The sequence below is a fragment of the Phascolarctos cinereus genome, unplaced genomic scaffold, assembly GCF_003287225.1.
Source record: "Phascolarctos cinereus isolate Bilbo 61053 unplaced genomic scaffold, phaCin_HiC Scaffold_4;HRSCAF=312, whole genome shotgun sequence".
In the NCBI taxonomy this organism is placed as follows: Eukaryota; Metazoa; Chordata; class Mammalia; order Diprotodontia; family Phascolarctidae; genus Phascolarctos; species Phascolarctos cinereus.
This window is the reverse complement of record NW_027555847.1, coordinates 507,772,815-507,798,709: the sequence shown is the minus strand read 5'-3', so window position 1 is coordinate 507,798,709 and position 25,895 is coordinate 507,772,815. Positions and strand designations below refer to the sequence as shown.

Here is a 25,895-nt window from a genome sequence, read left to right as displayed (position 1 = left end):
TAGCTCACCTTCAGATGCCAAAAACATTTATTTAGGAACACTTTCCCCCCTTCCCCCAGCATATACCCATGCAAACATATACACATATATACACACACAGCTACATGGACTTATAGTAAAACAAGTTGGCATTAGAAAGATACTCCTCATTAAGGACTGTAAGATGAGTGCTTTCAAATTTGGGCTGATGGTCTGTTTTGAGGTGAAGCTGTCCAGACCAGAAATTACACAGACTGGAGATCACTGGCTGAACAACTTATGAAGCTGCTGTAAAGCTGAGTGTTTATAGTGCTTAAGGAGGCTGGGACAATTCTTAATCGATTCTTTAAAACACTGCAGTTTTTTCACTTGTTGAAATAGAACAACCTGACCCTGAAGAATCCTAATGCAGGTAATGTGGGATTCCTGGTTGATGGGGGATAGGGCTGTTTATAAGAGGGGAATGATGGATAAATGACTGAATGGAATTCTCCCATTGGACAAATTGAATATATGATTGTTACAAGCATTACATCAATAGAATGTACGTGACAATCTTTGATTATTATCATAGACCCAATTAGGGTTACCTACTCAGTACAATGAGATAGAGCTCTTCATGTAACAGGCAATTATTGAGATCTATTAACCTAGACACTAAAGATAAATGTCCTAAGAGAATATTGCCATCACGAGTTCAAGGACGCCACAGGAGAATTCAGATTCATAGGTGATGAAACAAATACTTAAGCACTATTGCATTATTGCCTAATTTATAAATTAGATCATACATGTTTTAGTATATGAACCATACTCACTTGGAGGAAGAGCAGTTAGTTCTTAAAATCATAAGTCTTCCACTAAAGGTTTTAAGATCCTTAGAATTATGATTCTGAATGGCTTAAGTCCCATTGGCATTTGTAGTGTCTAATGCTATGCACACAGTGGGCACATTTGGGGGTAATAATGTAATAATTCAAAATTGAGTATAGTATCATAGGTGAAGGAAGAAAAACTCTCTTGATAATTACTTTTTGCCCTTCTTCCTCCTGTTGAATTTCTGAAGGCCATCATAGTGTAGGGTTTTTAATTTGAATAATTTTTATTGTAAATACAAATATAAGCTTTATCCTTCAATAGTTTTTTTTGGAGATCCACCAAGAATAAGCAGAGTTGAATAAATATCATATACTGGCAGGTTAACTCTTAAAAAATAAATTCAAGAATGATTGGAAGATACAGGTTGGTGAGTACAAATGCAAAGAGTAAAAATTCTCATCAGCTTCCCCTTGCTGCATACTGACAATTGGCAGCAGACACTTGAACAAATATTTAAGTAGCCATGAATGGTTTTTTTTTAAAAACAAAAAAAGTCTTGGTGCTGACATCTTAAGAAGTGAAGTCTTCATATGTAACACAATAATTAGCACATCTTCTTCATTCAGTGGAAGAGATAACAGAAGCTTTTTTTTTGTACTTGTCTACAGCTTCTTTAATATTTTCCAAGAAATCTTCAGCAATGAATTCTTCGCACTCTTTGTCTACTTTAACAATCTGATCCTCAAGATGCTTCTAGAAGAAAAAAAATTAAAATTGTCAATAATTTAAAACAAATGAACAAAAGAAAAGCAAATCAGTGAAACTTTTACTAGTATTTTCAGTTTATGATGATCTAAATCTAAAAGTATGAGGTAGGTTGGTAATAAGATATAAAGCGCCACTGAGCTGAGCAAAAGAAAGTCTCAGTTTTCCAAGAGCTTATGTTATAATGGGGGAAGATAACACACAAAAGGGAAGTGAAAAGAGAGGGGGAGGTAAAGTCAAAAGCCCAGTTAACTGGGAGAGGAATGAAGGATGGCTGGCCTGGGTTTCTCTACAAAATAAAGGCCCTAGAAGGAAATCAGTTTTTCCTTTTTCGTTTCATCCCTTAAGATACACAAGTTAGGGGCAGCTAGGTGGCACAGTGGATAGAGCACCAGCCCTGAAGTCAGGAGCACCTGAGTTCAAATCCGGCCTCAGACCAAACACTTGACACTTACTAGCTGTGTAACCCTGGGTAAGTCACTTAACTCCAATTGCCTAAAAAAAAGTTTAAAAAAAAAAGATACACAAGTTATAGGAGTGCTACTGATAAACATTTTTTCTTGTAGAACAATCAGTTAAAACACGTTCTACAGGACAGAAGGAGAAATGGAGCCTGGTGTGTAAGATCAGGTACAGAGGCACAGTGTGCTGTTTGGCCTGGGTCAAGAAGGAAGAGACATTAGGGCTTCCATTTCTTCAAATGATACAATTTTCTAGATGTCCTCCACTTGAACAATGTCGTTCTTAAGAAGTTATGTGCCAGGAACTAAACACCATACTCTAGCTTTGGTTTGATTGAGACAGAGAACAGAGGAACTATTTCTTCCCCAATCCCATGCCTATTTTAAAGCAATTTAAGATCATAATCTTTTTTTTTGGCTCCTTATTACACTTTTGCCTCAGAGTGAACTTTTAGTTCACTAAAACTTCCAGATATTTTCAGATAGACTCTTATCTAGCTATGCTTACCCCTATTTCTGTATTTTAGTAAAAACATTAAGGTCATAAATGAGACTTTATTACAATCTTACTAGATTTAACCTGCTGAAATCTGTGGGTTTTTGCTTTGCTTTGTGTTTTTTTTTTTTTTTGCATCCTGTCTTGTGATAGCTATCCTCTTCCTAATAAAATTGGGACAAGGGCAAACTCTAAGACTTTGTCACTAAAGCCCCTCCTTATAAGCTGATAATGAACCATCAATGACAGTTCATTGATTACAGCCATTCAAACCCTTTTGAACCCACTTAACTGTATGACTGCTTAGGAGATAGCTCTAAATTTTATCCTTAAGAATAGTATTAGGTGGCCTCAGACACTTGACACTTATTAGCTGCCTGACCCTGGGCAAGTAGCTTAACCCCATTGCCTAGGCCTCCCCCCCCCAAAAAAAAGAATAGTATTAGGGAGTTTGCCAAAGACTGCATTAAAATCTAAGTAAACTATATTTACAGTATTCTTGAAATCTACTAGTCTAGTAACCTAGTTTTTTTTTTTAAAGGAAAATGAGTTTAATTGGAAATAATGGTTTTGAATGAAGACATAGTTCATTGTTATTTTATCCTTAGTTTGTTCTTTCTCAATAAACTCAGGATATGTAAACAATCTCAAAAGATTTGAAATTCATGCATTTAATTCAGCATTAATTAGTAAAACCCCTAAGAGTTAAATTATCTTTATATACTAAAACCCAGTGATCTGCTACTGCTGGATGTTGTTTTTGGTACCTATCATTATGCAGAGAGATTAAACATACTGAAAATGTCTGCAATGTTTATGATTACAATTAAAGCCACAGACATACACAGAATCTAATTTAATTAGTGTAGAACAAAATTTTTGTAGAATATAAAAATTAGTTCTAAGTGTTTTTAAAATAGGAAAATAGAGCTCTAGCTGAAGGAATTTTAAATTAAGAAAGATCTCAGTGTTTCCAACAAATTTTTACTTACTTCGACACATCCAACATGGGTTGCAACCATTTCTAGAAGATGCTGTAAGTTATTGCTCACTTTTCGTCTTTCTTCAGTTGTGGTTTGTAACACCAGCTGGTATCTGTTGAGTAAAATTTTTGCTTAATTCATCTAAGAATTTTAACCAGTTCCTTGGAGGATGTAAGGACTTAAATGGATAGGCTGAAGCAACACAATAAAAATGATGCTCCCTAAATTTACTCTGTGTCAATTTTCAGTTATTCTGCACCAATTAAAATCCCAAAAGAATATTTTATAGAGCTGGAAAAATAATTTAAAAATTAAAGTGGAAGAACAAAAAGTCATGAATCTCAAGGTGTGAAAACATAGCAATTAATATTTCCTTTGAATTCTACTGTACTGATTTTACAATGTAATTGATTTTACGTTGTACTGATTTTTATAGCGGTCAGCATCTGCCTCAACTTAACCCGCTCAAATATTCAGCCTCTCCCAGTCGGAATCGGCTTAGAGGCGTGGTTGAAGGATAGCGTAGCTATAGCTCCAGGAGCTAGCTCCTACGATATCAGTTTGCTAATCAGTTTAATTCGGGACTTATGTTTTCTGTCAACAACTGATCAGCTTAAGGTGGAGCCCCAAAGACAAGTCTTCAGTCCTCCCTAGTCCTTTGGTAATTAGAGGAGGGTTGATCTTCCCCAAGGGGAAAACCAATCTGGTGGTCCTGATTTAGGCAGTTCTAATGCTAGTCTGGAGGTGGGTGAGTTCCATAAAGGGAAGAATGTTCCCTAATGGTCAGAGAAGGGCATGAATAGCCACACCTGAAGGCCAACCCACTTTCCCCAGCTTCAGCCAATGGGATGACTCCCCAACTACCCTATAACCACTCCTTTCCTGCAAATGCTCTTTTCCTTCTCATGAGGGTCGCTGGCCTGACTGAGAGGGCTAGTCTGACCCACTTTATTAATAGTACGTATCACTATTAATAAGCTGATCTTGCTTGAAGAAAGGTGCTTCAATTTCCCTCTTATTGCATTTTACTCCCAAAAAAGGGAAAAATGGGGAAAAAAAAGTGAGGAGGAAGGAGGTTTATCAGTACCATACTTTAAACTGTATTAAAAAGCAGTAACTATTAAAAGAACTTGATTTGGTACACGTTAAAAATTTGGGAATTTGTTTTGCCAGACTACGTAGATATGAGGTGAGGGATTTTTTTTTTCAGGTTTGTTTTTATATTTTAATTTGCTTAAGAGAAGCGAGCAGTGGGACAGATTCATAAAAAATACCTATTACTTGAAAAAAAAGAAGGAACATATCAATATAGAGAAAAGGTAGAGTGATACCTTCAAATGCCCTTTTAAAAATTATATTTTCATATTGACTTCCATTATAATTTATTAGATTCTTTCTACAGAAATAAATTTAGCTATATCATATAATAAAACCATATAAATATTCACTTTTGATTCTATTATAGGGATATGTATATATATGCGTGTATAGTCTCTGGATACATACACACACACATACAAAACTGCACTTGGTTTACTTGTGCAAAGCTTTTTATTTTTATGTAATCAAAGTAGCTAATTTTACTAAATCATCTGTTGGTGATAGATGCATCCCCTATCAATAACTGAGAAATTAGTGAGCAATTTTCCTTCTTACATTTTTTGGCTTTAATATAGCTAAAAAAAGTTTTGTCAATAACTTTTGTTTTTACACCACAGTGATTTCCATATTTTACCACCAAATCACATAGTAAGCCTTCTCTTGAAGCAAAGAGGTAAGTAAAATCAAATGACATAATATGATGTCACCATTTCTCTTTTTAACAGTATGACTTTTTATATGAACATTTATCTATTTGGAATTGCAGTATATGATGTGAAAATTATATTCTGAACTTAATATCTGCCAGATTGCTATCCAAGGTTTTCTGGCAGTTTTTGCTGAATAAAAAAGTCCTTTACCCATTATCAAAGAGTTGACAGCATATCTATTTCTTTCTAAGTCTTGTTCATCTCTGTTTCACTGATGAACTTTTCTTTTTATCTTTTAATAATTGGTGTTTTATAAGATCTAGTAACAGAAAAGACATTTTATTTGTATTCCTTTTCTATTTTTCTCTAGATAGTTTTGACCTTTTGTACCCCCCAAATTAATTTTACCCCCTTTGCATTTAATGTCTATCCTGTCAATTTCTTGATTTATTGGTAAATTAATCTTTAGTGGTATGTTAAATAGTAATGATGACAGTGGCAATCCTTCCTTCTCTTCATCTTACTGAGAAAGTTTCTAGTTCTTCTGCATTACAAATAATGCTACTTCTTGGTTTTAAGTAAAATTTTTTGGCTTACACAGCTATGGATTTGCTATAAGAATTTATATTTTTTCTCATTTATGCAATCCTTTGAGGGTTTGCAAAGCTCTTTACAAGAGCTACCTTATGGAGCAGCTAAGTGACTCAGTGGATAGAGCACTGACCCTGAAGTCAGGTGGACCTGAGTTCAAGTCCAATCTCAGACAGTAGCTTGTGTGACCTTGGGTAAGTCAATAAATCCCAAATGCCTCAAAAAACCAACCCCCCCCCATACTATCTCATTTGACTGTCATAACAATGCTGGGACTTAGGTGTTATTAATATTCCCTTTTCACAGATGAGGAAATTGAGGCAGATGGCAATTAAATTACTTGCTTATGGTCATATAGCTAGAAAATGTCTGATGTAGGATTTGAATTCAGATGTACTTATAGTCCTGCTATATTTTTCAGCACATTTATTTCACACACACATTTATTTCAGCACCTTTATTTCACACACACACACACACACACACACACACACACTTATTTCAGCACATTTCACAGGGATTATTTCCATTTTCTTTTCTATTTGGTCAATTCTCATGTTTGTCTTCAAGAATTTTCCTTTGCTGTACCAAGGTGATGTTTTTAATCTTCCTTAAGTTCAGGAAGATCTGAGTTCAAATGTGACTTCAGATATTTACTAGCTGTGTGACTCTGGACAAGCCACTCAACTTCTCTCAGCTTCAGTCTCCTCAAATGTAAAATGAGGATAATAACAGCACCTACTTCCTGGGGTTATTATGAACAGCAAACGAGATAACATTTGTAAAGCACTTAGCACAGTGCCTGGTACACAGCAGGTACATAATAAATGCTTGTTTCCTTCCTTCCAAAACTTCTCTCTTCAACCTTCCCATACCACTCATTCTCCTTCCTGTAGCCTCACAGCTGATGATTTTATTTATTTATATTTTAACTGAGAAAAGAGGCCATTAAGTATTAGAACTTTGTTCTTGGCATTTCCAACCTGCAGGACTCTATCCCTCTTTTCTTCTCTTTTACTTCAGTAAATCAACAGGTATATAATATATGCTTCTTAAACACTTGCTATAAGCCAGGCATTGTGATAAGCCAGGGCACAGAAAGACAAAAGCAAAAACAGTCCCCGCCCTCAAGGATCTTATATTCTAACTAAAGCCAAGCAGAAGATGCATGCAGAGTGAAACAAGGTAACCTAGAGGGAAGATTAGAAATCTATGATAAAGAGATGGCTCTTCTTGCCTAGACCAGTCCCATTAAATGTACCCATGATTCTGTCCCCTCTCACTTTCTCCAGCAGATCGTCACCTCAATTATCTTTCCCTCTATCTATTCCTCCATCCTTTCCTATTTACTAGTTCCTAATACCTTCAAATATGCATGTCTTCCCTATTTTAAAAAATAAACAAACCAAAAAAACCCCTCATGATATCTGACCATCCTCCAAGCTATAATCCTCTATCTCTTCTTCCTTTTCTAGCCAAAGTACTAGAGAATGTTATCTACACGGGCTGCCTCTTCTCACTTTTAAACCTTTGTAATGTAGCTTTCTAACCTCATCACTCCACTGAAATAGTTCTTTCCAAAGTTATCGTAGGATCTCTCTTATGCCAAGTCCGATGGCCTTTTCTTACTCTCTTTCTCCTTGGTACCTCTGAAGAGCTACTACCACCTTCTCCTTGCTTCTCAGGGGTTTTATAACATGACTTTCTCTTGGAGTTCTCCATCTACTTGTCTTATGGCTCTTTCTCATCTCAGTCTCCTTTGCTATTTTATCATCCATATCATGCCATTTAATTGTGAGTACACCTAATTCTCCACACTTCTTGATAGGGAACTTCATCAGTTCTGAAGAGTCAAAAATCCAGAAATGCCTCCTCCTTGGCTCCCCAAAAGTTTTCAACTCCAACAAAAATTAAGTCCATGCTCTATATTCCCTTTCTCTCTCTCTCTCTCTCTCTTTTTTTTTTAGCAATTGGTGTTAAGTGACTTGCCCAGGGTCACACAGCTAGTAAGTGTCAAGTGTTTGGTCTGAGGCCGGATTTGAACTCAGGTTCTCCTGACTTCAGGACCAGTGCTCTATCCACTGCGCCACCTAGCTGCCCCTCTATATTCCCTTTTTCAGACAACAAGCCTATTTGACTTAATTTTATATATAGTACTAGAAAGCCTCATCTTTTCAGCAGCATTGTTGGGGTAACCCAGATAGACTGAGTTTTTGTAGATAACCTTTTCATATGATTAAACTTTTAATTGCTTTTTATGACAAACTTTTTTTTTTTGGTGAGGCAATCAGGGTTAAGTGACTTGCCCAGGGTCACACAGCTAGTAAGTATCAAGTATCTGAAGCTGGATTTGAACTCAGTTCTTCCTGACTCCAAGGCCAGAGCTCTATCCACTGGGCCACCTAGCTGCCCCAACGACAAACTTTTAATGTTACCTACTTCTTGATGGATGGACAGTCATTATGATCATCACTAATACTTTGCTTGTGGTAGTGATGTCTTAAGAAGGCTGTTGAGGTATGTAGGACTACTTGCCCTGACACTTGGTGGTCTGCCCCAGGCTTCTGAGCAGTTCTGAAACCTAGGACTATCTGTTTTACAGTTATATAAACATGTTCTTGTACAATATGGAAAGGTGTCTGTGTCTAGGTTGTAGATGAGTCTTTTTTGGTGACCATACTGTACTCCATAGATACTTCACACACTGTTTCAGCTTCTGTAGTTTCAATTTCCCCTAAATGGTTTTTCTTTCTTTGATGGAAAAAGGAAGAGAGAACTGAAAGTTGCCAGATGACTCCAGATGAAGAGAACAGCAGGAGAGGGAGTTCACATTGAATGACCTCAACTTTCTCAGTAAAGTAGGAGGTGGAGCCTCCCATTGGAGAGAGAGAGTGGGAAGAGGGGGGAGGCTTGAGGAGAGAAGGTTTTGTGGGGAGTGAGATAGGGAAGTAATTAGGGGAAAAATAAAAGTATTATTTTGATGCAGTGAGGCCCCTGACAAAACTGGATAACATTCCATACCTGGAATATACTGCCTTACCTCCACCTCTTACACTCACTTGTTTACTGGAAAAATTAGCTCAAAAACTACCTTTTACATTAAGCCTTTCCTGACTCTCCTAACTAATTGCCAATGCCTTCCTTCTCGAAACTACCTTGCATTATGTATGTATGTATGGTCTTGTCTCTACCAGCAGACTCTAAGCTCCATGAGGACACAGAAGGCTTCATTTCTGTCTTCGCATCTCCAGTGCATTGGGCATATGATGTTTTGCGGCTAGGTGTTTTATTATCTCTTACTGTGATTCTAAAATACATTAGAAGACTTTGTGGTAAATGCTCAGTTGTCTTCTAGCAGTGTAGTTCTTTCCTTCTAGAGACTGCTTCTTGCTCTTTATTATATTAGAGTCTTTTTTGCTTATCCATTTTGTCAGTTTTTTTCTTTTAGTACTGCTGAGGGTTTTTCTTCTTGAATATGTCATTACTCGCTCCACCAGTTTGACAGAAATGGCTGGCTTAATTCAATTTTTACTCATTAATAATTTAAATTGTTTTAATTAAATGAAAATTCTCACATTATGCCTAGATACCATAAGTTATCTAAGAAATAATTACATATTTTTTCTTGACAAATATCCTGATAGTAGTAAGTAGGAAATGCCAAATAAATGGGTTTAATATTACATTTTCAATATTTTGCTTGTTACAGGTTTCCTGCTCCCTGATCATATCCATGCTATTTATCAATTTAAAAAGGTTAAAAACTTCATGTAAATTTGAATCCTTATCTCAAAAAACTCATTTGAATAAAAGGTGAACTTACTGCTGTTGAATGTCATCCAATTCACTCAAGGCTTCACTGAGGCCCTCATTAACTCCACTTTCAAGTAAATGTTTATGTTTATCCAGGGACTCCACTTCAGTGGTACATTTTCTGTCTTTCTCTTCAGCTTCCTTCAAGGACAAAGTCATAATTATCGTGTTTTAAACTGACAGGCATTTTACATATTTATTCGAAGTAATTCTTTTAAACAATTAAACACTTAACAGAAATAAAAATATTTCCCTTGTGCCTGCCCTGGTTATATACTGTTATGATTTTGATAATGTTGCATATATAGGAAATCAACCTTTCTGCTGGGAATTCTACATTCTAGAAGACTAGATGATTCTGGTATTTCATTATAGCAGGACTGTCTAATATTTATTCAGTGGTAAGTCCAGTTTCTAATACTAGGAAATTGTGTGATCCTTGATCTAGACGTTACATGTTTAATTTTCATTTGCAGATGATGAAGTCCTATTCCATACAGAAATTATATAAATGAAATTATAGGGTCTTAAATGTAAAAATATCAGCTATGGGAAGCAGTTTGCAAAGTATACTATACTTGAAATCAGAAATTCCTGAATTTGAATTTAATAGTTATTAATTATGTGACCCCCTGGGTAAGGCACAAGCCCCTTGACCTTTATTCGATCAACTCAATTTTCAAAGTGTCATATCCATGGCTATTCCTGCATCTAACCTTACAATACACTGTCTTTCATGACTATATTTTCTAGTATGTCATGTACTCTCACCTTGGGTACTAAAACTCCTGGCTGAGTTAGGTAGATATTATTCCAAATTAATATTAGAAATCAGAATATGAAAACATAATAGTATTGGGATAGTAACAACTGGGATAACGAGTTTAGTTTTAACATCTATTTCTATTAATTAAGGTAAAGAAGAAGCTATGTATTAATGTTTACTCCCTATCCCAGTGATTTTGCAGATTCTGAGCCTGGTTCCCACCTGTGAAATATAAGACTTGCAGAAAGAAAAATATATAATCAATGCACTAGTGGCCTCTACTCAAGAAAAAGTCTCTAATTTCTTTTTTTTTTTTAAGTCTCTAATTTCATATGGAAAAATAATGTAAGGGCATAACAAAGGTAGCACTGCAATAGATGGGCAAGTATGGATGTCTTGGGATTTTTGTTTCTGAAATGAAAACTTGCATTACTGAGATCAAAGATCCCTGTATATAGATCTACATATGTAGATATGTGTATATATACTTATATATGTATACCTATATGTGAGTCTATATTGATATCTATATCTACAGAAATAGAAAGACAGAAAAGTAACATAAGTTTACTATCTTTTTATTTTCTAATTTACTTTTCAGGTACTAACATATATCTAGCCAGCCAACTGTAACTTAATTTTGAGTGACAGGGACTGAGCCTGTGATTTCATTGATATGGGGAATTCCCAGATGAGGAAATTCCCTCTACCCATGCAGAATTTTAGGGAATTGTCCAGAGCACTGAGAAGTTAAGTGCCTTGCTTAGGGTTGCACAGCTAGTATATGGAAGAGGTCTGCCTGGCTCAAAGGCCAACTCTACCCCACTGCTCCGTGCTGCCTCTGTTTTGAACAAAGTCTCTCTAAACAGAGTGGGACATTTGTTCTTACCTTAAGTTTTTGTTGTTTAAGATCCTTCAGTTTTTGGACTTCGTCGTTTAACATTTTTGTACTTCTCTTCACTTCTGTCACCATTGTGTTCACCTTGAAGAATAAATCTTCGGTTTAAAAATCATCAGAACTACCACCAAAAGATGCTAACAAGTAAAATTGTTTTTTCAACGATTAACCAGTTAACCAGACAATTTCTGTCAAAGGTACCACCATCCTTCAGCCTCCCAGGTCTGCCCTCAATTCTCACTCTCCCTTACCTCATATATCTAACCAGTGATCAAATCTTGCCATTTCCACCATCACAACATCTCTTGCATTTGACCCCTTCTTTGTACTCATACTACCTGAAAGTAGAACAGGCTACCTCAAGAGGTGTCACAGTGGGGATTCTTTTTTGTGGACAAGTTAGACTAGCTGGCTGCTCTCTCAAATTCTGTGATTTTCTGCCACACACTATTCTACAGCCATGTTTTCTCCCATCCTTTGGATCACCTTTTTCCCCTGCCCCACTAACGTGTAATTTTCTATTCTGGGGTAGAAACTTCTAGTTTGCTGACTCTCTGATAGTTCCCTGCCTGTGATGTCAGGGGTGAGAAATTGGACCTACTAGAGCAGCACAGCATCCCTTCTCCTAACACACCTGAGTTGCTCTAATCTCAGAGCTGCAATAGTGCCCAGGCTACTCTCAGGAATGAATTCGCTCTTCTTGCCATGCATGACCTGAAGCCGGTTTTGCTAGACTACAATGGCAACAGCCCAGGTTGTATCTCTTTCTAGCTCTGATTTGGATCTGTTGTGTGTGTATGTAAAGTGAGGTGGGAGTGGTTGTAGTCTGAATCTGGAGGTATAAATCCTAATCCCAGTGAGAGGGTCTCACTGGGTAGCTACACTCATATCCTTCACTTATTCCTCCTGTATCATGTTCCTTTGGGTGTCTCCTGTTAGGCCACATGGTCTTCCTGTTTAGGTCCTTTAAATATGCCAAATAAAATGGTCTGTTGCTTTTAGTGTGAGAGGAAGTATGGACTGAGAGCCAGGGAGACCTGGGTTCAAGTTCTTCCTCTAGGTAAGTTACTATATCAAACTCAGGCCACACTGTAGCTGGTTAACACTCTTAAGTACCGCTTGAAACAGATTAAAATATAATTGGGAAGCATTTAACAAAAGAAATAAAAATACAGTAACACATAGATAATAGTAACTTGTAGTTTTCTATGTTATTTTCTTCCAGTTTGACACTACTGATTTAAAATGATAATTTACATAAGAGGTGATGGCAGGCATTGGTGGAGAATGTTTTCTCACCCTTTACCAACGCCATCAGAGACATGGTTAAAAAAAATTGCTTTCAGAATTAACTAACTTGTTTAACCATTCATTTAAAGCCTTTTCTGTTTCCAGCAACTGACATCCCAACCTCACAGGTTTGTAGTAAGTAAAGTAATTTGTAAGGCAATACAGATATGAGTTACAGTTATTATTTCTGAAGTCTTATCTTCTTAACTTACTTGTTCGAGGGTCTCTTCTGAACCCATTTTTTTATGTAGAACTTTGTTTATTCCTTCTTCATATTGGTTTAAGAACTCCTTAAGTGGTATCTATAAAACATGGGAAAAATGGTTTCTTTATAAAGTATGATTACAAAGGCATCAGGAAATTTCATTTTTGGTGTCTGTGGCAATCAGTGTCATTCCTTTTAAGTGACACTGTGTCTATGGAAAAGCTGTTAACTGCTCAATATGTTAAACTCCAGAAATGTAGCATATTATAATACCCTCTTAAGCTAATCAGATTAATTTAAAATTGATAAGTTTTAAATTTTATCAAATTTTTTTTCCAACATAAGTTTATTTGAAAGGATTTGCTATGTGTGCTAAACCGTCATCCAAATTTATATGCTTGGGATGAAAAGTGACCTATTGCATTTCTCTACTTTCTCTTCTGCAGAAGAAATAAAGGTAAATTTATGCTAATGGTGTGAGAGTGTGTGAACTGAGAGTACAAAGATCCTTAAACCAAACAGAAATAAAAAAGCCATTGAAAACCAAAACTAAGTAGAATTTTGATTTGAATAGTTATTGCCTTTATCCAAATAAACATTTCTGTACCAGAACTAGTCTATGCCATGTGTGGTATTTATTGAATAAAGAATGAACTAACCAAAATCCATTAATACTCAGTGGAGTAGATAGGAAAACATTCTTTAGATATCATTTGAAGATTAAGGTATAATCTGGGCAAGAAATTTCTCTGACATTCATAGATAAAGTACAATTCTTCATTTTTTAAAAAAAGGGTAGTTATAAGCCTTAATTCACAAAAAAAAGTGTTAAAAGTTAGTATTTGAAATTTAAAAATCTTATATGATCCATACAAACATCAATACTCACATAGATTTGCGTTCTGTATTTGACATGGTAGTTTGTTCCGGCTTCAGGATTAAATTTAATTTCAAAGTCATGACCTTTGGAATTCTCTGCACTCTTTGGAATGAGTTTTACTTTTCTAGCAAGTTTGTGGTATTCTGCCAGTTGTGCTTCAATCTAGAAGCAAAGCAACAACGTTACACAAAACAGCATCAAAATCAGCATTCTCTTTTCTTTTTTTCTGGCTAGGCAATGGGGTTAAGTGACTTGCCCAGGGTCACACAGCTAGTAAGTGTCAAGTGTCTGAGGCCGGATTTCCTCCTGACTCCAGGGACCCTAAAATCAGCCTTGTGTTAACTGGCTTTTAACTGCTACTCTGTTACAAGCTTTGTAACTCAAATAAACAAATAAGTAAATAAAAGTGGCACCAGCTACAAAAAAATACCCACAAGAATCTACAATCATTTAAACCCATTTATGGATACTTTTACAACAATTATTAGCTAACAAATAATGTCTTTGCCTTCTTAAGCACTCTTATTGTTTTAGTTTGCTGTCATATAATAGAAACTTCATTGAATGTCTACAATATACAAGTATTTATGTAATAAAGAATGATTCTAAAAGGAAAACCATGCTAGAGAACTTTTTTTAGATAATCTATTAGCATCTCAAATGTATCAATGAAAAACTGTAATTTTTACTTTCTCTAAGTGCATTTTCCAGATAACTTTTTATGTACCAAAATTTTAAGCTGTTTTTGACAAAAAATTTAATCCTACACTTACCTGCCTTAACAAAAGTAATAATTTGCTGTAGCTATTTTGTTTAATCATCACTGCCTAATGAACTTATATTTCATGTTAAAGCAGATGAAAACAACACGTCAGGACCCACCCTTAGACTAGATTCTCGGAACATAGTAAATTAGAAAAGTAAACAGTTTTGTGATAGTAAAGAATCTGAAACAAAGTAGATGCCCATCAATTGGGAATGGCTAAACAAATTGTAGTACGTGAAAGTAATGGAATAATACTGTTCTGTAAGAAATGACACACGTGATGAATGCAAAGAAACATAAAAAAAACTTGTATGGGCTGATGCAAAGTGAAATAAGCTAAGCCAAGAAAACAATATATACAGTAACTACAACATTGTAAACGGAAGAACCACACACCAGAAAACTAAAAGTGAACAAAACAAAATTATAAAGATCAAGTGTAACACAGATGAAAACATATGAAGACACCTCCAACCCACTCCCTTCATGGAGGTTGGAAGTCCATAGTTGTTACACCTTGCATATATTTTTTGACTTTTTCCAATGTATTGATCAGTTGTGCTGATTTTTTTTCCTACTTTAAAAAAAATCCTATTTGTTATATGGGATGGCTCTTCTGGAAGAGAAAGGATACTGGGGATAACTATGATGACATAAGAAAAAGAAGCCATCAATAACAATTTATTTAAAAACAAAAAAAGTGACTAGTATACTGTTTTATAACAGTAATACTCTCAAGGATTATGAAGATTTATATGACTTTTACAGCAATCAAGTTTAGACTTCTATACTGTTCTAGTTGTTTGTCCTATGACCTCCTTTGTGGTAGCCTCAGTAATCTGCTGTCATTTCTTAGCTTATGAACATGCCTTTGACTCCTTAGTGCCCCTCTCAAGGATGGGCCCTAGAAAAGTGGCAAACTGGGCCACATGTGGTTTGGGCCCAGTACTGCTCCCCTTTTTATACCCTTCCTTTATTCCCTTCACAGTTTTCATGTTAGCCTGTGACTGCCCAAAACTTTACCTTCACTTGCATATGCCAAAATTGCCTTCTGCTAATCAAATAGATTTTAACTATTAGACTATAGTTAAAATGTAAATGATCCTAGGTTGATAGAACAATAGAATTTGCATGCTAGAAAGTACTATAGAGATCATCCAATCTAACTACTTTTTGTAAATGAGAAAATTCAGGCCCAGAGAGGTTAACTTGAAAAAAATCACATGGGTAATCTGAAGCCAAAACAAGAACCCAGGTGTCCTTATTCCCAGTCCAATTATTATTAGCTCCTTACTGCTCCTAGGGGTACCAGCATTTAAAAAAAAATAGTTGTTACCTAAATGAAACCAACTAGTGGAATAAATAATGTTAAACAGTATGTAGAAGAGATTGTTTGGGTAAGGAAGGGTGCCTTCAAATCCCTTAATGTGAATCTTTATTTTTTTCAGATTCCTGAGTCTATCACAGACCCTAAAATCAACACATCAAAGCTCCTGTCTATTTCAGGGTCTGTGCACAAAGTACAACTAACTTAAGTTTATACATAATCCTTGGTTATTAGGATTACTTTAGCAACTGTCAGTTCTGTCTTTTGTTACTTTTTTTTTTTTTGGCTAGGCAATGGGGTTAAGTGACTTGCCCAGGGTCACATAGCTAGTGTTATGTGTCTGAGGCCGGATTTGAAGTCAGGTCCTCCTGAATCCAGGGCCGGTGCTCTATCCATTGTGCCACCCAGCTGCCCCTGTCTTGTTACTTTTAAGGAAGTAAATAATAGAAGCACTTTTGGGAAAAATGAAACTACAGATGCAAAACCAGATATGAAATACCTACAGATAGAGATGGTCACAAAAATTAATTCACACTTACACAGAGACACCTTCCCATATTGTACAGGAACATATTTATACTTGTGTAAAATACAAAGAAGTAGGTGTCAGAACTGTCTGACAGCCACTGAGGATAAGGGCAAATAGCTTTATATACCTAGATAGCCTCCTTGAGACATTACTATGTCACAAGCCAAGTATTAATAATGATTGTGATGACTATCTTTAGCTATCAAGAAAAGAATTATTATTCTCTCTCTCTATCCTATTTCCTAAAGCAGGGACTTACTTTGTCATTAAAAAAAAGTTAAAAGTTTAAGCATATAAAAAGTGCAAATACAAAAAAAAAATTCAGTACTCTAAAATGCTGGATAAATGAGATTTTCTAGTGTTGTATAATAAGTGAAGTTAGATAGCCTGTTGTCTGAAAAAAGAAGCTTTTATCCTTAACAAGTATGGAGTTCTCCATTTTTGGTTCAGGTCTGGGCTTTTGACTATTCAGAAGTTTGAGTTTTACCAACAGGAAAGTGAAATATTATACGATAGGGCCAAATGTAATTTCATGTATTTCCATGTCAAAGAGCTCTACCTGTACAACAAACTTATTTTAGTAGGTCAACCCCTTTCCACTGGAGAGCCGGGAAACAGCAATTTTCCCTCTCAAGGTCCTCTCTAATTAGGTGTCAATTAGCAATAGTGTGACATACCGCTTCTTTGCTTCTAGCATACTTTAACTCTTCATTCCATAACTGCTTTTGTTCTGTCTCTAGTTCTGTGGTTAATTTTTTGATGGTTTGCTGGAATTCATTTCTTTCGTGATGTATTCTCTCGATGTCAGCAGTTGAATACTTTTGGATATCAATAATACTTTGCAGCCGGGCATTCTCTTGCTTTACTGCTTCTAATTCCAGTTCTGTATTAAGGAAAATATTGGTTAACTTTCCTGGATTCACCAGTTAATAATGTCACTACTTACTCCAACTAGCATGATTCCCCATTTAAAGATATCTATAATTTCAAGCTGTATTCACCACTCACCAATGAAAACAGTAGGGTTTAACTTCATTTTATGCATTGGAAAGTGACACAAACCTGGGTATCAAGCAAATACTTCTGTACATATTGAATTGTATCTTCCTACTCACCTTTCAGAATAAAAATAATTGGTGCATACCTAATTAATTCTACTTGAAAGGCCATGTGGCATGGTAGATTGAGAGCTGTCCTCAGATTCAAGAAGATGTGGGTTCAAAATATGCCTCTCCCACATACTGGCTGTGAGACCCTGACCAAGTCACTTAACTTCTTAGTGCCCTGGGTAACTCTCTAAGACTAAGATGCAATGAAAGTGACAACCTAGACTTGTAGAGCTTCCTCATCCAGGAGCTCCCAATAGCAATGGAATCGTAGGTCTAGTGCATCTCCCTGACGTTACACACGAGCATTCTAATGTCTACAAGGTATTCTGTATGCCAAGAAGTGCAGCTTAATGGAAAGAATGTTGGGCTTGGGGTCAGGAGGGGTATGGTTTTGAATCTTGCCTTTAGCACTTTCTAGCTCTAATCATGGCCATGGGTGAAGCCCTTTAAACATTAGGTCTTCAGCTGGAAAACTGGGATCCCATCTCAGACATGGGGTTGGGAGCTAATGAAATAAGACATGTACATTGATCTGCAAACTTTAAAGTGTCTATCCTATGGTCAAGCCACTGGAGATACAAAAATAAGAATGAAATAGTCTCAGCCCTGATGGAGCTTACAATCTACAGTATGATAACCCTCTGTAATAACTCAAATGGATAGCCTGTATATTCTTTTCACACTTAAATCAGAGAATTATTTCTCATTTCATTGAATTTTCATTGATTCCTTAGGCAGCTACGCTGTTTAGGCCCTTAATGTGTCAATTGACTAGGACTCAGTTACACAAGACTTAGATAAGAAGTCATAAGTGACTTACCTCTCATTTACTTCTCAGCTCCTTGTAATCTGACTTCCCTTCTCTACTGAAATTGCTCTGTTATTAAAATATTAAAGAGCCATAAATTGCTGAATATGACTGAGTTTTCTAGTCTTTATCTGCCTTTACCTTTCTGCATGATTCTCTTTATGACCCCTTACCCCCTGCTTGTTCCTGGATACTCTCTTTCGGGGCAGCTGGGTGGCACAGTGGATAGAGCACTGGATTCAGGAGGAACTGAGTTCAAATCTGGCCTCAGACATATGACACAACTAGCTGTGTGACCCTGGGCAAGTCACTTAACCCCAATTGCCTCACCAAAAAACAAACAAATAAAATGAAACAAAACAAAACAAAAAAAGATACTGTCTTCCAGTCAGCTTCCATGCTTGTTCCTTGGTTCTAGGCCTATTTGTCTGACTGCTTCTTCTCACTCTCCTCTGCTGGTTTATCATCTAAGCTCCTGTCTCTTAAGTTTGTGTCCCTTTGGGCTTTCTTTGATCCACCCCTTGTTCCTCTAATCTCTGTCCCTTGGGGATATCATATGTTCCTATGGGTCCAATCATTAATTTTATGATTCCCCAAATAGACATGTTCAGCCCTAGTCTCTTCATTGAACCCTCACCCTGTATCTCTAACAGCTTACTGGAATGTCCATCTGGATGTCCTACAAGCACTTCAAATTTAACATGTCTAAACTCAAAACAATTTCAGTCAGAAGGAGCCTCAGAGATCATATAGCTCAATCAATCCCTGACCAATAATTCTTTCTACTATATTCCAAACAAGTGGTCATTTGGGCTTCACTTGAAGACCATTAACGAGGGACAACTCATGTCTCCAGAGTCAGAACATTCCACTTTTGGATAATTCTAATTGTTACGAAGTTTTTCTTGTAGCAAGTTCAAATATGCCTCTATTGACACTTTTAAACCTTACTCCTAGTTTTGCCCTGTGGGGTCAAGTTGAAAATCCTAATCCCTCTTCCACAACACAGGCCTCTAAATACGTGAAGATGGAAACCATCTCCTTCCTAAGTTTTCTTTTTTTTTTTTTCCCCACCCCAAGGTCAAGATTCCTACTTTCTTGAATGAGTCCTTATACAGTACAATTTTCAAGCCCTTTACAATCCTACTCTTCTTTGGACCAGAGACTCTTAACTTATGGACTCCTGTAGCAGTCTGGTGAAATCTATGGATTCTTTCTCAGAACAATGCTTTTAAATGTATAAAATAAAGAGGATTAAAAGGAAACAAATTAGATGATATTAAAGTTTATGGTTGTTAGGTTTGTAACTCCTGCTTTAGAAATCCTTTATCAATTTCCTTCCCAAAATGTGGCATCTAGAATAGACTACAACATTATATGTGATCTGACTAGAGACAGGGTAAAAAGAACTTTTAACCTCTCTCAACTGAATTTTCCATCTTTCCTTCTACATTTACTCCTCTTCCCAATCACTCAGGCTTGAAACTTCAGTTATTTTGACTCTTCCCTATACCTTTCATCTCTTACATCCAGTCATTTGCCAAGGTTAGTCAATTTTACCTATATAACATCATGTTTGTCCCCTTCTTTACACCCCAACTCCCACCCCCACACCATCACCACCACTACTACCACTCTAGTCAAGGTCTCTGTCTCTTTCTTCCCCCACAATCTGGTTCCAACCTATATTTCTAGTTGTATTTCATATATCAACACCCTCCATAAATTCCTTGTTTTAATCAAATTGAATTATCAGGTGGGCACAGTGGATAGAGCAGTAGGCCTGCAGTCAGGAAGACACAAGTTCAAATCTGGCCTCAGATATTTTCTCCTTGACGTGGGAGCTATGGCATTTGGCTATGATAATCCTAGGAGTTTTCATTTATCTTTCAGGAGATGATTGGCAGATTCTTTCAATTTTTACTTTACCCTCTGGTTCTAGGATATCAGGGCAGTTTTCCTTGATTATTTCCTGAAATATGCTCTTCTTTTGATCATGGCTTTCAGGTAGTCCATAATTCTTAAATTATCTCTCCTTGTTCTATTTCCTAGGTCAGTTGTTTTTCCAGTGAACTAGCTCACATTTTCTTCTATTTTTTCATTCTTTTGATTTTGTTCAATTGTTTCTTGATGTCTCATAGTCATTAGCTTTTCACTTGCCCAATTCTATATATGTATTCTTTTTACTTTTTGGTGAGGCAACTGGGGATAAGTGACTTGCTTGCCCAGGGCCACACAGCTAGTATGTGTTAAGTGTCTGAGGCTGAATTTGAACCCAGGTCTTCCTGACTCCAAGGCTGGAGCTCTATCCACTGCGCCACCTAGCTGCCCCTCCCAATTCTAATTTTCAAGGAATTATTTTCTTCATTGAGCTTTTGTACCTCCTTTTCCATTTGGCTAATTCTAATTTTCAAGGAGTTTTTTTTTTTCATTTAATTTTCATACATCTTTTTTCTGCTTTTTTATTTTTATTTACTTTTTATTTTATTTTATTTTTTTCAGCCAAAGTTTATTAGAACATCCATTATATTGGGCAGACTCTTAAGGAGTCTGAACGTGAGTAAGCTATTGGCTACATTATAAGAATCTGAACAGTAGCTAGATTTTAAGAATCCCAGCCTTTTTCTGCTTTTTAAAGAAGTTTTTCTCTTCAGTGGATTTTTATGTCTCTTTTACTATTTGACCTATTTTGATTTTTAAGGTGTTATTTTCTTCAGTAATTTTTTTGTACTTCCTTTACTAAGCTGTTGACTCTGTTTTTATGATTTTCTTGCATCACTCTCATTTCTTTCCCCATTTTTTCCTCTATCTCTCTTATTTGGTTTTTAAAATCTTTTTTGAGCTCTTCTAAGACTTCTTTCTGGTCCTGAGACCAATTCACATTTTTCTTTGAGGCTTTGCATGTAGCTCCTTTGATTTTGTTGTCCTCTGGGTTTGTGTTTTTGAGCTTCCCTGTCACCATAGTAACTTTCTATGGTCAGGATCTTATTTTGTTGTTTGCTCATTTTTCTTGCTTATTTCTTGACTTTTAACTTTATATATATGTAAGTTGGGTTCTGCTCCTAGGGTTGAGAGGGCAATGCTGTAAGCTTCAGGTTTTTTTGTACTGCTGTTTTCAGAGCTAGTTCTGGGGTTTCAGTTCTTCCAAGGTAGTATTATCTAAGGAGAAGTGTGTTTACTATTCTCCTGGCCTGTGCATGGGTCTTTGAGCAACCACAAATACTCTTTTTGGCCCTGCAACTATGACTTGGGTCCCTGTTCCCCTGTGGCTGCAAGCTTTAAGGTACTAGTACTATTCTTCATGCTGAGATGACAACCTGGAACCACATGTGGGAAATACCACAGAGTCCCATACCCAGTGCCAGCAAAGGGTCTCCTATAATCTCTTTTTGAGCAGTTGTCTGACCCCCTAACCATCTGTGGGCTGAGAGCTCTGGAAGCTGCTGCTATGGATTCAGTAGCCCTCAAAGCTTGCTGCTGGGGCACGGCCTGTGCTCCACTCTCATCCCAGTGAGACATTCTAAATTGTCTTGGGCTGGAAATTGTTTCACCCTGTCCTTGTGTTGGTTTTGCCACTCCAGAATTCATTTAGAGATATTTTAAAGTTGTTTGGAAGGGAATTTGGGAGAGCTCAGGTAAGTCCCTGCCTTTTCTAAACTGTCTTGGCTCCACCTCTTTAGCCTTTTTTGAAGTTACATAGACTACTAAAAAGATGGCAATTAGTGGAGCTAAAAATGTGTATGCAAAACTTCCAGGCAGGTAAGTCAAGTCAATTCCCTAACATTGACATGTATGACCTAAAACTGCTAACAGTATACCATGATGTTGGCTTCCATGCATTCTGAGTAAAAATCAAACATTGAACCACATATTTATAGCAGAGGGGAACTAACAAGACATTAAATAAGTTGGGTTCTATACTAATTTAAAGAAACCATTTATTGGGATAGCACTTTAGGTATAAATTACACTTAGTAATGTTGGCTATATCTTGATTCCTGCTGTGAAATACAAAACATTTTTATTTATTCTTTGTCACTGACAGCGTTGAGTAATTTGAATTATAAGATTTCTGGGAAGTATTTAAAACGATTAAATATTTTTAAAAAACCTTAAAGACAGAGCTGTAGAATTAAAATACTACTAATGTTGTTTAGTTGTTTTCAGTTATATCCAATTCTTTGTGTGACCCCTTTTGGGGTTTTCTTGGCAAAGATATTGGAGTGGTTTGCTATTTCGTTCTCCAGCTCATTTTTACAGATGAGAAAACTTGAGGCAAACAGGTTAAGGGACTTGCCCAGTGTCACGGCGTCTGAAGCTAGATTTGAATTCAGGTCTTACTGCCTCTAGGCCTGGCAATCTATCCACTGCATCACCTAGCTGCCCTCAATTAAAATATGAGTGGATCTCAAAACATAGACTACTTCAGTAGTGCAAATGACCCTCAAAGTCTATCTAAGCCTCTTGGGTCCTCTTTGTCTCTGCAAATAAATGCTCACCAAAATAATAGGAAGAATGGCATTATTTTTGAGATTCCTATAAGGGATATGATTAAAATATGCATGCCAAAAAAGTATAGATATTTTTATAACAAGCTTCATACTGACTTAAGATAACAAAATCACCAAGTGAGCTAGTATGTCATATCGAGTGTGATTAGCAGCTTTTCAGATTCAGTGAATAACAAATACTCCAGAGAGGTCATTCTTATATGCATAAATATCATTCGAGCCATTTATTCTTCTTCTTTTTTTTTGGTGAGGTCACTGGGGTTAAATGACTTGCCCAGAGTCACACAACTAGTGTTATGTGTCTGAGGCTGAATTTGAACTCAAGTCCTCCTGACTCCAGGGCTGGTGCTTTATCCACTGCGCCACCTAGCTGCCCTTCCAGCCATTTCTTAAAAGGAATAGTACATCCTTACCCCACTACAAAGGGGCCTAAAAGAACACAGCTGGAAAGTAAGAATCAGCAACAATGGAGTGACAGCCCAGCATGGCTTTTTGTTCCTCAACCTGAGGCAAGTATTTGTACCCTTTGGCTTCTTTCCTCTGCCTTGCTTCTGGAACTGAAGGAGGAAGAGATAAGTATGCTATCTCTGCATCTCACTTTCCACTTCCTTTCCAGTCGGCTGCCTGTGACAACAGGACAAGAATAAGAATACACACTTTCAGGCACCAGGATACAGGTGTCCACCCACTTGCCAAGGGCCATTATAAGTGCTCTTCTTTGTCTTGTTCTGCCCTGTGCTCAGGGACCTGACATGGTTGGGAAACAGTGGGAGCAGAACCTGAAACACCAGTTATTACAGTGTAAGCGAGGCAGATAGGCAGCAGGAAATCAGCCAGAGAGAAGGAAAAATATGCTGGACAAAAGAAAGCTACATTCTTGGACTGGAGTCTTCTTGTCATTGAAAGAGTGAATATCTGAGTATTCACTAATGTGGTTACCTGTAACATCTAATATGTGACTTACCTCCATTAGGAGCTTCTTCATTAAGAACACCTAATTTCTGGTCAAGAATGACAGAATGAGACTCCAAATTGTTCATATATGCCTGGTACTTCTGAACATCTGCTTTTAAAGAAGCCTTCACTTTTCTTAGTGATATCAGACGATTCTTTAGGAGAAAAGAATATTAAATGTGTGAACAAAATAGAGTTTATCTCAGTCCAAAATTATTTTAAATATGAATATTCAAAAGAACTGATTTTTGCCAGGGTAGAGGACCCCAGTGTGGGAACTTCAACCATTAAGGCAGATCACAACTTATTTAAGACTCAGGAGATGCCTACTAGGGCCCACTACTTGAGGCACAAAGAAAAGGAGGATGAATTTAATTCAGGTCTTCCTGACTCTATATCCAACACTATATATTATGCCAATATCAAAGTAATAATGCTTAAATCTATTGCTAGAAATAAGCAAATGTTGTGATGTTATAGAGTTATTTAGGAAAAAGATTTCTTAATAAGGAAATAATAAGACGAGGAATTTAAAAGTCAGGGAGAAATTGTTTGAAAGTACTAATTTCCTTGGCACTTGAGAACTATATTATTTTTGTGAAGTCCATAGCCTAATTTTAACCTGAAAAATGTCTTGACTAGACAGTTAAATACACGTATTACAACTATCTAGATTAAGGTATCAAATTGTAATTATATAATGCTTTTAATTTACATAAAGTATCCAGTATACAAAGTGTGACACTAAACAAAAAATAAATCCTTTATCACTTTTCCCAGCAACCATCAAGGATCTCCAAACTGAGACATGAGACTTGTTTTTGACCTTATGTAAATGTACATGAATCTTGCATCAGGTGACAGATATCATTTGTTTAACCTACATCACACAAGGGACAAACAGATTCTAGAGAAAATAAAGCAACTTGCTTTCCAGAAGAGGTTCAATCTTATGGTAATGAAAATTTTACAAATAGAATTTCTTATAAACACATCTCTTTATGAAAAAGACAAAGCACCAAATCAGATGAAAAGGAATTGAGAGACTAAAAGAGCTTTTTGGCTCAAATTCCCAAGTGTACGATCTCACTAGAGACAGGCATGTTTACTAACCGGTTCATTTTCTTTCTCTCGTTCCAGCCTTGCAATTTCTTCAGTTAGTCTTTTGTTTTCTGAAGCTAAAGATTCCAGCTTGGCATCATCTATATTAAATAAGTCCTCTGAAAGGAAATAAAGCCCCCAAAATGTAGTTAATATGAACCATTAGTTATTCAAAAATCATTATTACATTTCATATTAAATTTTCCTTATAGTATATCTACTGGGACATTAACTGCTCCCTACTCCCCATCCTTTCAGTAAATACTTTTGAAAATGGTCTAGCTTGCTTTCTTCCCCATGTGAAGCAGTTGGCATAACCAGACCGACAGCCAGGAAAGTATCTCTCCCAAGAGTAAGTCATTATGAAATGGTTTCATCATTTTTTAAGCATTTACCTGCTTCCCGAAGGAAACTCTTTTGGCATTCAGATCTATACTTGCCCTTTACATAAACCGGTTTTTCAACATAAGTAATGATAGCAAGTAAAAGAAAATCATTGAACCTTTATAATAAACATTGTGGACTGAGTTTTATGGGAGTAGAATCAAATGGAAAAACAGACTAAGTCAGGGAACTTATGTTTTTATTTGCCAGAGAATGTGTGAAAGACTTTGGGCAACTTACTTAATTATACCTCAGGGCATGAGGATGCCATCTGTCCCCCAAGGGAAAGCATGAAGATCAATAGATAAGATACTTTTAAAAAGTGAAATCTCTACATAATTAAGATTTATTACGATGGTATATTAATAATTTAAAAAGTTTTATTATTTCAGTATTTAGTACAAGGCAGCAAATTTTAACATATTATAAATGAAGAATACTTACTTAGCTTTGAGTGTAACTCCGTATCTAAATCTTCAAAAGAATCAGCACCAGTCATGAAATTTTCATAGCATTTTACGGTATAGTCCAAAAACAACTGGAAAAGAGGGTAACAGATTTTTTTTTAAGTCACAATTTCTTAGCTACCTATTTTACTATTTTCCTTTGTGAAAAAGTATCAATTTCAATTAATAAAATAAAATAGCAAACATGCTAATAGGAACCTAAGAATACATAAAGAAATTTCATGTATTTCATCCATTTTAAG

General features: G+C 36.3%; 1 protein-coding gene across 2 annotated transcripts in view; it reads right to left on the bottom strand.

Moving 5' to 3' along the window:
* Positions 1 to 9: 9 nt before the first annotated feature.
* Positions 10 to 25,895, bottom strand: part of NDC80 (NDC80 kinetochore complex component) — a 49,125-nt gene continuing 23,239 nt past the window's right edge. For both annotated transcript variants that reach the window (XM_020970685.2, XM_020970684.2), the window contains exons 8-17: positions 25,631 to 25,724; positions 24,815 to 24,921; positions 23,712 to 23,856; positions 16,997 to 17,202; positions 13,707 to 13,859; positions 12,825 to 12,914; positions 11,314 to 11,406; positions 9,669 to 9,799; positions 3,513 to 3,615; positions 10 to 1,551 (exon numbers count right to left, since the gene is read on the bottom strand). In XM_020970685.2, coding sequence (XP_020826344.1) covers positions 1,417 to 1,551; positions 3,513 to 3,615; positions 9,669 to 9,799; positions 11,314 to 11,406; positions 12,825 to 12,914; positions 13,707 to 13,859; positions 16,997 to 17,202; positions 23,712 to 23,856; positions 24,815 to 24,921; positions 25,631 to 25,724 — 1,257 coding nt within the window. In that variant the 3' untranslated portion in view covers positions 10 to 1,416. The remainder of the gene's footprint in view (positions 1,552 to 3,512; positions 3,616 to 9,668; positions 9,800 to 11,313; positions 11,407 to 12,824; positions 12,915 to 13,706; positions 13,860 to 16,996; positions 17,203 to 23,711; positions 23,857 to 24,814; positions 24,922 to 25,630; positions 25,725 to 25,895) is intronic.